At 49.8% G+C, this 15,074-nt stretch overlaps 1 protein-coding gene across 2 annotated transcripts in view; it reads right to left on the bottom strand.

Moving 5' to 3' along the window:
* PHF3 (PHD finger protein 3) overlaps positions 1–15,074 on the bottom strand; it is a 716,139-nt gene that overhangs the window by 588,853 nt on the left and 112,212 nt on the right. Inside the window, exon 2 of one of the 2 annotated variants that reach the window (XM_078648002.1) lies at positions 10,752–10,872. The exons of the other annotated variant lie outside the window; for it this stretch is intronic. Within the exon in view, the coding sequence (XP_078504128.1) occupies positions 10,752–10,770 (19 nt within the window). The 5' untranslated portion in view covers positions 10,771–10,872. The remainder of the gene's footprint in view (positions 1–10,751; positions 10,873–15,074) is intronic. 2 annotated transcript variants of the gene reach the window in all.

The following is a 15,074-nucleotide window of genomic DNA, read 5'->3' as shown; positions in this document are numbered from 1 at the left end:
AGTAGTAGAGAGTATTAGCGGACACAGAGCCACACACGCACACAGAGCCACACACACACAGACACACACACACACACACACACACACAGACACACACACAAACACACACGAGCCACACACACACAGCGAGCCACACACACACACACAGCGAGCCACACACAGCGAGCCACACACAAACAGCGAGCCACACACAAACAGCGAGCCACACACAAACAGCGAGCCACACACACACACACACAGCGAGCCGCACACACACAAAGCGAGCCACACACACACAGCCACACACACAGAGCCACACAGCCACACAAAGCCACAGAGACACACACACCCTCACCTCGGGGACTCTCCTTATTTACAAATGGGTTATTTGAGGCCCCCGCCAACTCGCAGAGCTCACCCGTTGCTTCCCTCAGTCCAGGTCAGCTGGTGTCCATCGCCTGGGCACCCACTGCCCCTCACCACACGCCCACCTCTGCCCAGTAACGCCCCAGGGAACAGAGGCAAGAAAAGCAAGCACAAACCGGGGGCAGAGGCAAGAAAAGCGAGCACAACCAGGGAACAGAGGCAAGAAAAGCGAGCACAACCAGGGGGCATAGGAAAGAAAAGCGAGCACAACCAGGGGGCAGAGGCAAGAAAAGCGAGCACAACCCGGGGGCAAAGGCAAGAGAAGCGAGCACAACCAGGGGGCAGAGGCAAGAAAAGCAAGCACAACCAGGGGGCAGAGGCAAGAAAAGTGAGCACAACCAGGGAACAGAGGCAAGAAAAGAGAGCACAACCAGGGGGCAAAGGCAAGAGAAGCGAGCACAACCAGGGGGCAGAGGCAAGAAAAGCAAGCACAACCAGGGGGCAGAGGCAAGAAAAGTGAGCACAACCAGGGAACAGAGGCAAGAAAAGAGAGCACAACCAGGGGGCAGATTTGTATTTATTTGTTAGATTTAGAACGCGCATGGCTGCCCCAGCAACGGAGCGTCCCAGTGCAGACCAACAACTCCTGGACATTAACCACAGCAACCAGCCTTAAGCCGGAAAAAGCCAGGTCTTAATGGCTTTCCGGAACGCAAGATGGTTCTGAATTATTCTGATTGACCCGGGGAGCGAGTTCCAAAGTTGCGCAGCCAGACAGCGGAAGGAACGACCACCCGCTCTGGCTCTCTGGACACGCGGAGTGCATACAAGTGCTGCGGTGGCAGATCTTAAAGGGCCACGGGGGGTGTAGGGCTGCAGCAATCCCCTCAAGCCCACCGGAGACTGTGGTGATAGGATCTTATGGGCTAAGCAAAGCGTCTTAAATTGGATGCGCTTTGCTATTGGCACCCAATGAAGCCTCTGTAAGACCTGGGAAACTGAGCAGATAGGGGGGAGAGCCAGCAACATGTGAGCAGCCGCGTTCTGTGCCCTCTGCAAGCGCTTAACGCTGGCTTGGTTTGCGCCTAGATAAAGACAGTTCCCATAGTTTAATCACGACAAAATGGTCGCCTGTAGGATGAGTTGGCGAACTTTCGGGGGGAAGAAACCCAGTAGAGGTTTCAAGCCCCTCAGAGCGCCAAAGCATGATCCGGTCACAGCTTTTGATTGGGCGTCGAAAGTTAGTTCGCTATCGAACCAAATACCGAGATTTTTCACGGTCTCCTTGGGAGCCGGAGCAGGATTCAGCTGGTCCAGCCAATAACTCTGGGACCACATCCCTCGGTCTCTTCCGAACAGCAGGATTTCGGACTTGCCTGCATTCAACTGCAGGCAGTTCGCTGCCATCCAGTCCGCTATAGCGGCAAGATCCTCCTTGAACTTCACCAGCTTTGTGACTCTTTTTGGGAGAAAGCGATCACCAACTGGGTGTCGTCAGCGTACGATACCAGTGCAAAGCCCCTATCCCTTGCCAATACGGCCAAAGGCTGAACGTAGATGTTGAACAATAGGGGACTTAGCACTGATCCCTGCGGTACACCTTGGCGTAAGGCAAACTCCTGTGACTGGAAAGGTGGAACATGCAATTGGAAAGACCTTTCTGCCAAAAATGACCAGAGCCACTCCAAGGCCAGATCTCTGATGCCAATATCCAGGAGGTGTCGCAGGAGAATTGCATGAGAGACCGTATCGAAGGCGGCGCTTAGGTCCAACAGGACCAAGGCTGCTGAGTCTCCCACATCCAAGGTCGCCCGGATAGTCTCCGTGACCACCAGTAGCGCCGACTCCGTGCTGTGTCGAGCCCTAAAGCCATGTTGGGACGCGTCAAAGATATCATTCTGCTCCACAAACCTGGAGAGTATGGTATTCACATGTGATTCTGTGACCTTGGCCAGAAAGGGCAGTTGGGAAATTGGGCGGAAATTGGCTGGCTCGGTGGGGTCCAGCGTGGGCTTCTTTAGCAAAGTAATGACCTTGGCGTGTTTCCAGGCCCTAGAAACGGACGCTGAAGTCAAAGAAAGATTGACCAAGTTAAAATTCAGCGGAGCAAGGCATGCGTGGAATTGGCGAAAGTGTTTCGGCGTCAAGGGGTCGGCTGGAGAGCCAGATTTGATTTTAGAACACAGTGCCTCGAAATCGGGCTCCGTCAGAGATGGGAAAGAGGCCAAGGAATTAGTACCCCTTAATCCCGAAATCCGCACCTCAGCCCGCGCCCCCCCCCCCCCCGAGATGGATTGGGGGCGTCTAGCCCCTGATAGATGTTGTCAACTTTATTCACAAAAAAAGCGGCCAGCTCGGTGCACTGTTCATTTGACGAGATCATAGAGGTTTCCATGGCTCCTCCGCTTTTCATCTTCTTTAGAACAGCGAAGATGGTTTTAGCCGGATTAGAGCTGGACAGCATTTTATCGGCCACGAACTTGGCCCGGGCTTGATGGATAAGCTTATGGTAGTGCTGGATCGCGGAACGATATTTCCTTTTTGCCGCTAGATCGTAGGAGCGCCTCCATGCTCGTTCCAGCTGCTTACAGCCCTTTCTGGCCATGACCAGGGAGTCGTTGAACCAAGGGTTTGACGGCCCACGAAATTTCCCTCCCAGTCTGGCTGAATACAATTATCCAGCCCAGCGGATACCCACTCATTGAAGCCAGAATACGCCAGGTCAATATCCTGTGTCGTCTGAGGCCTGTGACTAGCCAGCCAGGTCGCGAGGCGGCCTGCGTCAAGCTTATGCCAGGGGCGCTTAAGAATGGGGGCGGGACAGATAGCCTCCCCTTTGACTAGAAGTTGCAGAGTAAAGGGGACCAGAAAATGATCAGTCCAGACCTGCGGGACGAGCAACGATACTGTGCAGGAGCTTAAGTTTGTAAAGACAGGGTCCAGTAGGTGACCGGCGGCGTGCGTGCCAGTTTGCACCAATTGGATTAGCTGGAGGACCTCCATGTCAGCCAAGAAACTAACAATCTCGGCGGACTTACAGTCCTCAAGATGAAGATTGAGGTCCCAAGAACGGTAAAATTGGCCATTTTACATGCAAAATGCGCCACTTTATTAAGTACATCCTCTCTAAAGGGACCAGAAGGGCCAGGCGGGCGGTAGATTAGGAGGCCCGTCAAGAAGAAGTTATGATTCAGAGCGATCTTAAATAGGGCAATTTCGCATCCAGCAATGCTCTCTTTACTCAGGGAGCAAGTATAAGCTTCCCAAGCAATAATTGCAATGCCCCCACCTCTACCTGTCTCCCTGGGAATGCTGTATAGCCTGTATCCTGCAGGCAGAGCCAACCAGGACACGGCCGCCAGGTCCGGTGTAAGCCATGTCTCAGTTAGAAATAAAACATCAGGATTTTCCTCCATTAAAAGAGTAAAGACCTCACCGTGGTGTTTGGCCAGGGATCTGCAGTTCAGGCTTAAACACTTTACCACTATGCCCTGTCCTGTGTCGGCGTGTGGGTTCCTGGCCGGGAGGTGACGAGCACAATATGTGCACTGGAAAGCCCCCTCGCAAGGATCCCAAATACGAGCAGGGCACCTGACCTCCCACGCCAGGAGCTCATCTCGCGTGTAGGAGATATGGGTACTGGCGGCAGGAGCAGGGGTCCAGGTGTCCAGGTGTCTGGCGTCAGTCCGGCGCGGACGGGCTTGCCTTAGGTGCGCCGCGGCACGCCCGCTGCGCGCGTCCGCTGTGCGGGCGCCTAAATGACGTCATTTATGGTGCTTCTCTTGCAGAGGCAAGAGAAGCGAGCACAACCAGGGAACAGAGGCAAGAAAAGTGAGCACAACGAGGGGGCAGAGGCAAGAAAAGCGAGAACAACCAGGGGGCAGAGGCAAGAGAAGCGAGCACAACCAGGGGGCAGAGGCAAGAGAAGCGAGCACAACCAGGGGGCAGAGGCAAGAGAAGCGAGCACAACCAGGGGGCAGAGGCAAGAAAAGCGAGCACAACCAAGGGGCAGAGGCAAGAAAAGCGAGCACAACCAGGGGGCAAAGGCAAGAGAAGCAAGCACAACTAGGGGGCAGAGGCAAGAAAAGCGAGCACAACCCGGGGGCAGAGGCAAGAAAAGCAAGCACAACCAGGGAACAGAGGCAAGAAAAGAGAGCACAACCAGGGGGCAGAGGCAAGAGAAGCGAGCACAACCAGGGAACAGAGGCAAGAAAAGCGAGCACAACCAGGGGGCAGAGGCAAGAAAAACGAGCACGAACAGAGGAAAGAAAAACGATCACAACCAGGGAACAGAGGCAAGAAAAGCGAGCACAACCAGGGAACAGATGCAAGAAAAGCGAGCACAACCAGGGAACAGAGGCAAGAAAAGCGAGCACAACCAGGGGGCAGAGGCAAGAAAAGCGAGCACAACCAGGGGGCAGAGGCAAGAAAAGCAAGCACAACCAGGAAACAGAGGCAAGAAAAGCGAGCACAACCAGGGGGCAGAGGCAAGAAAAACGAGCACAACCAGGGAACAGAGGAAAGAAAAGCGATCACAACAAGGGAACAGAGGCAAGAAAAGCGAGCACAACTAGGGAACAGATGCAAGAAAAGCAAGCACAACCAGGGAACAGAGGAAAGAAAAACGAGCACAACCAGGGGGCAGAGACAAGAAAAGCGAGCACAAACCAGGGGGCAGAGGAAAGAAGCGAGCACAACCAGGGGGCAGAGGCAAGAAAAGCAAGCATAACCAGGGAACAGAGGCAAGAAAAACGATAACAACCAGGGATCAGAGGCAAGAAAAACGTTCACAATTACAATCCACCGCTACAGCATTACTGTGGAGTAGTCAGTGAGGCGAATTCTCAAACCTGTTCTGCACACCCAGTCCCCTCTCCAGCAGCGTGCTCACATCACCCACCGGCGCCACTTCTCTTCACAGCTTCGCCAGCGTTCTCTCCCTTCCTTAGCCCAGGGCTAACGCTGCCCAATGCGGTTGCCGGCTGCCTCCCTGTGTCTCCTCGTTCTTGCACTCAGGGTCGCCCAAGCCGCCCAGTCTTTCGGGGGGCCGCAGACACCTGCGCTCACATTGGCTCTTCCTCGGAGCGCCTCCTCATAGCTCGCCAGGTTACCACCCCATCGCCAACGAGCCCCACTCACCGGGCTTTCCTGTGTTGCCGGTCTCCTGGGCGGCGTCTCGCTCCTGGGTTGCGGGCTGTGTGGGGCTTCTCACCGGGCTGCTGGCACCTGCGGGACCTCTCCCCCCGGTGCTACACAGCTTCTCTCAGCGGGCGGGGGCATCTCTGGTCTCCCGCTCCACACGGGAGACCAGCAAGGCGCGGGACGGCTTCTTAGCCTCCTGGGACACTCCTCTTCGGGCGGGGCTCTCTCCCGCTCATGGGAGCCCCGCAGACTCTGGCCTGGCTTCTCCTCTCCGGTGCCGGGACGTCCTGGGAGGCAGGGTAGGCTCCCGTCCTCGCTTTCACCGGCAACTTCCTCTTCGTTGCGAGGCAACGCCCACGGCTGGGACCAATCCCAGCGCGGCGCCTCGTGATGACAGCAGCAGCCCTGCCGGGGATTCCTGGGCCAGCGGCGGTGAGTTTATCGGGGCAAAATGAGGGGTAGGCACCCTCTTTAAGGCAAAGTCCCTGGCGTGGTGGGCACCCACTAGGGGTATCGGAGTAGCGGCAAGGTCCCTGGCGGTGTGGGCACCCGCTAGGGATAAAAATTAGCAGATTTGCGGGCCCCGTCCTTTGCAGACTGGGGGGCGTGTTTTTCTTTCTCCTGCCTCCCTCCCTCCCCGCCCAGTACAAACACGCTTCTGAGAAGTGCTTCTATCCGCCTGCTGTCTGCTCACGCTGACTGCACGCGCCAGTCGCCCCCCTCATTGGTTAATAAGGAACACGAATGGTAGTGTTTATTTGGTAGTTGTCAACCAATTAGAGAGCAGACTTAGGCGTGCAGGCAGTGTGATGGGGGGCGTGTTTCGGAATGAGGACGTCAGAGAGAGAAAGAACCTAAAAAACACACCCCCGAGTCTGCAAAGGACGGGGCCCGCACATCTGCTCATTTTTATCCCTAGCGGTTGCTTAAATGAAAAGACGCCCCTCTCCTCCAATGGCTGGCCTCCGTTTAGGAAGCCAGCCAATGGAGAAGAGGGGCGGGTTTAATCTCCACACTAAGCAACATAAGATCTCGCCGGCGAGACTGCGCAAGCGCAGCCTACGCAGACCGAGACCTAAAAAAAAACAGAATAAAACCTCAAAATGTCAGCTTAAATTAAGTTTTGGAAACTCTCTGATGCAGACCTGAAACAGGGCTGAAAAGGACCATAAAATAGAGACATTATTATTTGCCACTTTTTTTTTATATCACTCAGTTAATTGAATCATGTTTCCTATCCTTTATTATGTTTCTGATGTTGCATACAACCACACACATTGTCTGGAATTCCCCAAAAGACCAAATAATGCTCTTTTTCTCAACCGTTTCGTTTCTTCCAATAAGTGGCATTTCTCCTCTAAGGACTTCCCTTTAGCCTTTCATCATATAATCCAGCAGGTAGGCGACTATAGCGCTCCTGGAGGTGTCCATCTTTTTAAGGTGGTACTTCCGGTGTGACTTGTGCTTTTAAGAGGAAGAGCACTTGTTGCAGGGAATGCGACTGCCCCTTTAATGTGATGTGTGGGGTGGGAAACATAGTCTGGCAAGCAACTATCTCGTCATTCGAGGAGGCACCAGCTTCTAAATGTGGCCCATAAATATATTTTTAGTTGAGGTGGTTCACTCTCCCTGAGTCCTCAACATGTATTTTTAAAAGGACTGTTGGGAGATGGAGACGGAGACCACCAGAGTGGGAAACTTCAGTCCTAAAAAAAAGCTACATGGAATTCTCCATTAAAACAGACTGTGATGACTAGTCTTGTTCCAACCAGATTTAACTAAAGTACCCCTTGTTTCTCGCCCATAACCTCATTAGGGCTTTTGATTCTAATATGTTGGCATGTGAGCCATTGTCTCTTAGCCCAGACGCATTACGAGCCAGAATGCAGACCTTGTTAGCAACTGATGAGAATAATGGAAATAGTTTTTCTTGAAAGAGAATCTTAAATTGGAAGTCACACAATGTGGGATTACGACTGATGTTAGGAGTCTTTCTATGAACGATGCCCCAAAAGCGAAAAGTCTAATTTTTCTGCATGTTTTTCTGGACACAATTACTAGATAATGGAATGATGCACAGCTTGTGAGTGTTGATTAGCTCCAAGCTTTCAAACTATTGCTACAGGGAGGTAATGATTTCATACATAAAATAGGACTGCAGTCTAATTCCACAGAAAGCACCATTGTGGGCATTTAAAGGTCTAATGGAAGCTTTGACGCACCAGGACCATTACCTGATGTATTCAAAGGTGCTTCCTTAACCAGTCTACTCGTACCACAAACCTTAGTGATAATGGCCTCGGACAGCCCTTGAAGGCGTGACAAGAAATCCGGTTCTATAACCCAAAAGATCTATCTGCGACCACGTTATTTTTGCATGTTTCTTTTAAAACCGCTTAACTCAAAAACAATTGCACTTTGGTCAATATTTGACAGAAACAAACTACAACGGAGGCCATAGATCATATTACTGGCCCAGGCCAAAGCCTTCCGCAGACCTCAAACATCACAACTCCTTTACCACTGCTGCCCAACCAGAGATAGACCAAAGCACGTCTAAACACATCGCCTGAGCTTAGCTCGGGCGGTCTAGTCAGCAGTGGAAACCCTTCATTTAGTGGTAAAGTACTTGTCTTCCATTGGTCCTGAAGAGGCCTGAAAGTGTAATGGCTGAAACGTGTCGCTGTATTTTGTGTAACGTAGGAGACACCTTAAGATGTACTATGATAGAGAATCCTAGTGAAAGGGTCTAAATTACTGAATGGACGTTGTTATTGGTCTGACCTTCCCCCGCTACCTCCACCTGAAGCATGAACTCTAAATATGTGATGAACCACCCACTGTGTTTTGGGGAGAGGAGTTGGCCTAACGGCTAGGGCGGTCAACCTTGAATCTGGGGAACTGGCTTCTAGCCTATGCAATGACGCTGAACATCCTGTGATTCTGGGCAAATCACTTAATCTCCCCGTGCCTAACAAAAATGAATGTGCCCTCATGTAATGCAACTGGTGCTATGTAAAGAGCTCGGATACCCGATTCGGGTCAAGTTCGCGCTATATAAAACTCTGTAAAAAAAAAAAAAAGATGCAACAGTGTGGCTTTTTGACCAGCATAGGCAGTAAATATAATGTCTTTACACCCAAATAGTCTTGAACGCTGCCTGCTACTGTCATATCCTTCTTAGCAAACAAATATATATAATATATTATATATAATTATATATTTTGAGGATTTCGTTATCTATCTCTCAGTCAGCCCTCTTCACTCACTTGTCTATTCAGATTTCAATCACATTTTATTTTCGCCGACCACAGCATAAAGCTTGCGGCAAGGAGTCAGACAAATTGAGCCACTGACTACCCTCACTGTGAATGACAGAACTTTACCTGTGCCCAAATATAGATCCCTTCAATGTCATATAGTTCGCTTCAATGCCAGAGCTAGTTTGCTGTAGCTGTTTCCCCAGAGGTTATGCACACTATCAACAATACACATTATAGGTACATATAGGAGCTGTGGGTCAACCAAAAAGCCCCTATGAAGCACATTTTAGATGAGCCCACCACATATGTTACCAGTATCATGGCTAACGACATTTAGAATGCATACTTTCTAAGTCATGGTAGGTTAGGAAAGGACATGTTCAAGTAAGTAAAGGTATCCCTTGCCAAATACATAATTCCCCACTCATCACCTCTGTATAGATGTGAGGCTGCATCTGAGCAGTGTGTAGGGGGCTGTGAGATCAGCAAAACAATAGACTATTTGTGAAGGGTTAGTAAACAAATAAAACATAGTGGGGATTGAAGGAGCACTTTTAGGTGCAGTATGCCATTTATTCCAACTAGTGACAGAGCTCTCCAAGGTAGTTCCAGGGACTGTGTACAGAAAGCCGAATTTACACACTTGAACCATTCATTGGCAGGCCAAAGACTAGTTAGTGGCGTGAGCAATAGCGAGTGCCTTCACTGTGCTTGGGTAAAGAGAAGCTCATGTGGTCTAATGGCTGAGCACTGCCCTGCACCCCCAGAGGCCAAGGCTTGAATCTCTCCACGCACAAGAAGATAGTATCCAGGAGCATAAGGATGTTTGTCGCAGGACAGACAACAATTTGAGAATCCAATTTGTTTAGCCTAACTTACTTGGAGAGCAGCGAAAATGCTCCACCCGGCACGACATACATCCCAGGGGGATTTTGTGCAGACATGCAGGCGCAGTGAGGCTGGGAAAGTCAACGAGATCCCATGATCATCTCGTCATTGTCTGATATTGTGTTGGGCACATGACCTGCTTCAAACAACCACTGGTGGATGCGGCGATCTCGGATTTTCATACAATGGGAAAGAACACACTCTCAGGCACACCTCCTCTCTGCTACTTCCCGGTGTGGTTGCAGCCTGTGCTAAGAACAGTGTAAGGCCCTCTGGGGTCTAGGAGGCTAGTGCACTAGTGAGGGATGGAGATTAACGGTTTGGAAGGTGGAGTGTCAAATGTTGCTGGACCTCGAGGGTGTTTGAAAAGGGACAGGCAATTACTGGGCCACCATGAAGGTAGCTTAGCACTAGAGATGGAAGTTGGGGGCGGAAGGTTGGAGCCACTTGGCGACCAGGGAAGTTCACTCCTAGAGATGAATAAAGTAATAAATAAATGAAAACAGGAGGAAGAAACTTGGAAATGGGATGCAGGTGGGGACCCACTAGGCACTCAAGCTACGGTCCTGGAAAGGAGAAACATAGGATAAGCGCTATATAAATGCAATTACAGTACAATACAATACAATAGGAGGTAGTGGAAAGAAGCTCGGGGAAGGGTATGAGCTTCCTGGGATGAGTAGGGGAAGAGTTGAGGGCAAAGGGCAAGATGGCTAAGCGGGCTAGAACAGTGTGGGGGGACGTTGAAGATGGGGGCGTGGGTAAAATGTTTGGAGCAGATGACATTAACGCTCACAGCAACAACAGCTGGAATTAAGGCCAATCAAGAGATTACAGCACAGATTACATTTTACCAAACTATCTAAGGGGGGTGAAGAATGATCTCAAGGTGTGCGAGCTCTGCTTAGAAAACTACAACAGGATCTTGCTGTTGTGTGGGGAGGTGATTCCAGCGATTCTTCACATCTATGCACAGGTGTGCCAGTCAATGTTGGTTTTGGTCTTTCCTGGGAACATGTGGCCGCATGCATCGGCATCACCAGGTTTTGACAAAATATATGAACTTTCTTGAGCTACTTCACATTTTGGTGGTAGTAACAATTTGGTAAATACCTTTCAGTGACAAGAGCATAATCTTTTGGTCAGACAGTTGGTATGTAGTGCAGGTGTTGTATTCCGCCAAGCGCCTGGATATTATTTTATTTTTTTAATAATTTTCTTTATAGAGCTTTATCTGAAAAACAGGAGAAAAACCATAAAGAATCACTAGGCACTTCTCAGAGCATTATTAACTAATATCAGCAGGATCCTAATTCCCGTTAGCCAAGCAAAAAGGATACATGTCAAATATGAGCGTGTGTGTTATGACCACCTCATAAGTATTGTCTTTTGTAATTAAGACTTTGTTGTTATTAGAGATCTGCTGTATCGTATACTTCCCAACCACTACAGATTTTACTATGCTTATGTGGACAGCCCATGGACTCATATCAGGATCTTGAGACTGCAACACCAATCAATGCTATGTTTCCACACTACAACAACTTGGGGGTGTTCGTTTCCCCCAGCTCTGTGTGGTGTCTCTCTTCCCAGTTAGTCCTAATATTAAGAGAGTCTTCTCAGCGTTTGTGAAACCAACACCCTCCAGGATATTTAGCAGGGCTATCTCTGGATCTAAACCAATTTTCGGTTTTAAAATAGCTTGAAATTTATGGTAAAGACCTACCTAGAAGGACCAATGGACTGGGCAAGCACAGGCAATGTGAAGAAAATCTCCTACTGGGGCCCAGCATCTAAAACTTTCAGGGCCAGAACCTCTCTGGAACTGCCACAATCTTTCGGGGGTCAGGTAGATTCTACATAGGTACTTGTACTGTATAAGATGAAGCTTGCTCATGATTGCCGCTTCCCGCAAGGCCATGAGGTCAAACATCCATTCCTCAGCTTTGAGGTGGCTAGTGTCTGCCTCACAGTTTTCTCCAAGCGTACTGAAAATATTAGAGAGTTAATGATCAAGGTTCAATATAGTCAGGAGACTTCCCTGAGTGTGAGAAGAGGAGACATAATCAGTTTTGCCTCAAGGGGACTGAACTCAGGGCCTAATTGCATCCCTAAGTAGGAAATATCTAGAAAACAGAGTTTGAAATAACCCAAAATTCCACCTTGATTTCTACACAGCGGTTTAATATGCCTCCTGATGCTATGTCTCACAGTACAGAAATCCCCAGTTGGTCCCAGCCCCTGAAGGTCTCAATGGCAATCAACTCCAGTCCAGGAAAGTGGTACCTGTCCACAGAAGGGTTTGGTCAGCGAGGCTTCCATTCCATCCAATGTGTTCGTTAGAGGCCTTCTATGTTTCTATAACTACTTTTGCTGCTGGGGAGTTCAGGAAGGGAGTTCCATGGACGTTCCAGTGAATCTCCATACAGCACTTGCATTGGGGTGCTATCCCCATTATGGATCACACAAGCGTGGATTGAATTCAGTTGTTCACATTAAGTAAGTGTGCAGCCCTGTAGTAAGACCTGAGGTTTCAGTAGTGACAAGAAGCCACTGAGAATGAAAGGGTCGTTTTTTACTAAGTACAGGATTTTGGAAGCGTATTCATTTTCACAAATGCAATCCACCCCATCATTGATAGAGGAAAAGAAATCCAGACTAGCATGTCTCTATGGACACCGACCAGTAGAGGGGCGATATTACCAGCTCAAGCTACATCTTCTACATGTGTAAGGTGGATCCCTAGATACCTTATTCTCAGTGTGCTTACTCAGATCCCATTTTCAGCTATCCAGTCTCTGTATCTGTCCTCTGGGTATAGAGGGTCAGTCCTCCTCTTAGACCAATTGACCTTCAGTCCTAAACGCTGGCCCAAGGGGTTTCTTAAACAGATGATAGTAATCATAAAGTGATATTTTATCCTTCAGGGTTTCTGACCATCATGGCCCAGTGCCCAATTCAGACTGCCGGATCAGTTGAGGGGACCCGCCCTCAACTGGATCCAATCCTTTCTCTCTGGCAGAATACAGTGAATCAGACTCCCTCCCTTCCTCTCCGAACCCACAGAGATCAACAGCGAAGTACCCCAAGGATCATTGCTCAGCCCAACACTATTCAACATCTACATGGCCCCCCTCGTCGCCATCGTCAGACAGCATGGGCTCAGCATGGTGTCATACGCTGACGACACACAGGTCATTCTCTCCTTCACAAAAAACCCTGAAGACACCAGACTCTGCTTCCAGGAAGGAATGAAGAACGTCGCAGTCTGGTGAAAAATATCTGCCTGAAGCTCAACTCAGAGAAGACAGAGGTCCTCATCCTCGGACCTTCCACCTCCGCCTGGGAAAACAACTGGAGGCACTCCGCCCTCGGTAGTCCACTCACCCCTACTGACCATGCACGGAACCTCTGCATCATCCTAGACTCCTCACTCACCATGACCCGCCACATCAACTCGGTTGCCTCCACCAGTTTCAAGTGACTTTGCATCCTCTGCAAGACCTTCAAATGGTTCCCCCACCTAGGTAGGAAAACCGTCACCCACGCACTCATAACCAGCAGACTGGACTACGGCAACACCCTCTATGCTGGAATTAACAGAACTCCCCTATACAAGCTCCAAACCATCCAGAACACCGCAGCCAGGCTCGTCCTCCGGACCCCACTGCACGAACACATGACCCAACACCTACGAGACCTCCACTGGCTCCCCGTCAAGAAGAGCTTAACCTTTAAACTGCTCACCCATGCCTACAAATCCCTCCACAACATCGGACCCAAATACCTCAACGAGAGAGTCTCTTTCCACGTACCCAAGAGGAACCTCCGCTCCGCCGACCCCGCCCTGGCAGAGACCCCCCGCATCCACAGAAACAGAGCAGGCGGTAGAGCCTTCTCCTACATCGCAGCCAAGGCCTGGAACAAGCTCCTAGTCAACATCAGACGCTCCCCTACCCTGCATGTCTTCAGGAAGAACCTCAAGACCTGGCTCCTCGACTGGCTGGAGCTGCACCTCCCCCCCCACTCCCACTCCCCTCCCCCCGCGCCATGAGACCCTCACGGTTGAGTAGCACGCTTTATAAAAACCCTGATTGATTAATTACAGATAAGGTGTTCAATCGCAATTGTGAGTAGTAAGAAGTGTGGAGAGGAAACACTCCTAGGTCATTCACCCAAAACCTCCAGCGACACGGCTGCTGCATTGGCTGTACAATAGAGAGGTTGAGGCAAGGAACATTCTAGAGATACTAAACAGAAAGTTTCAAGTAACTGATTACAGGCAGTGTAAGGATTGCCAAGACCTTCACTAAGTACTACAAATGCCTATACGTAAGATGTGCTATCAGCAAATGGAGTTAGATCTCCCATTACTTAAGGATATCCGCCTCCTCACTTTCTCTGATTACGACAGACGGAGTCGGATCTACCCATCACACCACAGGAAAATGCTGCAGGGAATATAGGACTTGTCCTTAACCCCTTCGACGCTGATGACGAGCTGGGCTCGTCATGAGGTAGCCTCCTCGCACGCTCATGACGAGCCCAGCTCGTCACGTAAAGTGCGATTTTAAAAAACCCAGCGTACGGGCGGAATTCCGCCCGCACGCATGCGGTTAAGCAAGGCCCCTGGCACAACTGAATTCCTCAAGACGTATGCATCGCTTATGATGCAACACTTGCTCACATTGTTCAATGAGGCCCTCACTGTAGGATCTTTTCCTACCACATGTGTGGAGAAACTATTTCCTGGATATTAACAGCAGGCTAACTCCCAAATTAATGTAGTTCATATCGACCAATATCACTTTCAAATAGTGAAAGGAAGGTGGTAGCAGAGTTCCTAGTGACTAGATTTCTAAGGCGGTATGTATTCACATTCACTGTGATCGAAATGGCTTTATGCCGTGTCGCAGCACCCGCCACAGACTCAGACGCCTACACGTTAGGCTGGCTGAGAGCCAACGAACATCAGGAAGTGCTGCCTTGATATCAGTCAACTTTGAAAAAGCCTTCAACACAGTTTATTTGCCTTTTCTACACCTGATACTACAGAAGCTAGCCTTTGGTCCTCTTTATAGGCAATATGTGGTTGCACTATATTCCACTTAGGTTAGGGTAAATGGTGTGCTATTCCCACTCTTTACAACAGAACGTGGCATAGAACAGGGGTGTTTGCTCTCCCCCTCCTATTTGCATTAAAAATAAAACCTTTGGCAAGGTGGATACGCATAGCTCAAGGCTTTCCTCAGGAGAAATGAGCACAAGGACAGGGTTTTGCTCAATGCAGACAACATTTGCTGAATATCCAGTACTCCATTCTCTCTCTCACCAGTAACTCAGATGCTACAACTCAACAGTGATGCAATCTGGACTACAGGTAAACTGTGGGGTACACAAGGGGCGTCAAATTCTTTGAATCATCTCCGTACTGAA

The sequence above is a fragment of the Lissotriton helveticus genome, chromosome 6 (genome assembly GCF_964261635.1).
Source record: "Lissotriton helveticus chromosome 6, aLisHel1.1, whole genome shotgun sequence".
Lineage (NCBI taxonomy): Eukaryota > Metazoa > Chordata > Amphibia > Caudata > Salamandridae > Lissotriton > Lissotriton helveticus.
The sequence above is the reverse complement of the archived record's forward strand: the minus strand, read 5'-3'. Positions and strand labels throughout refer to the sequence as shown.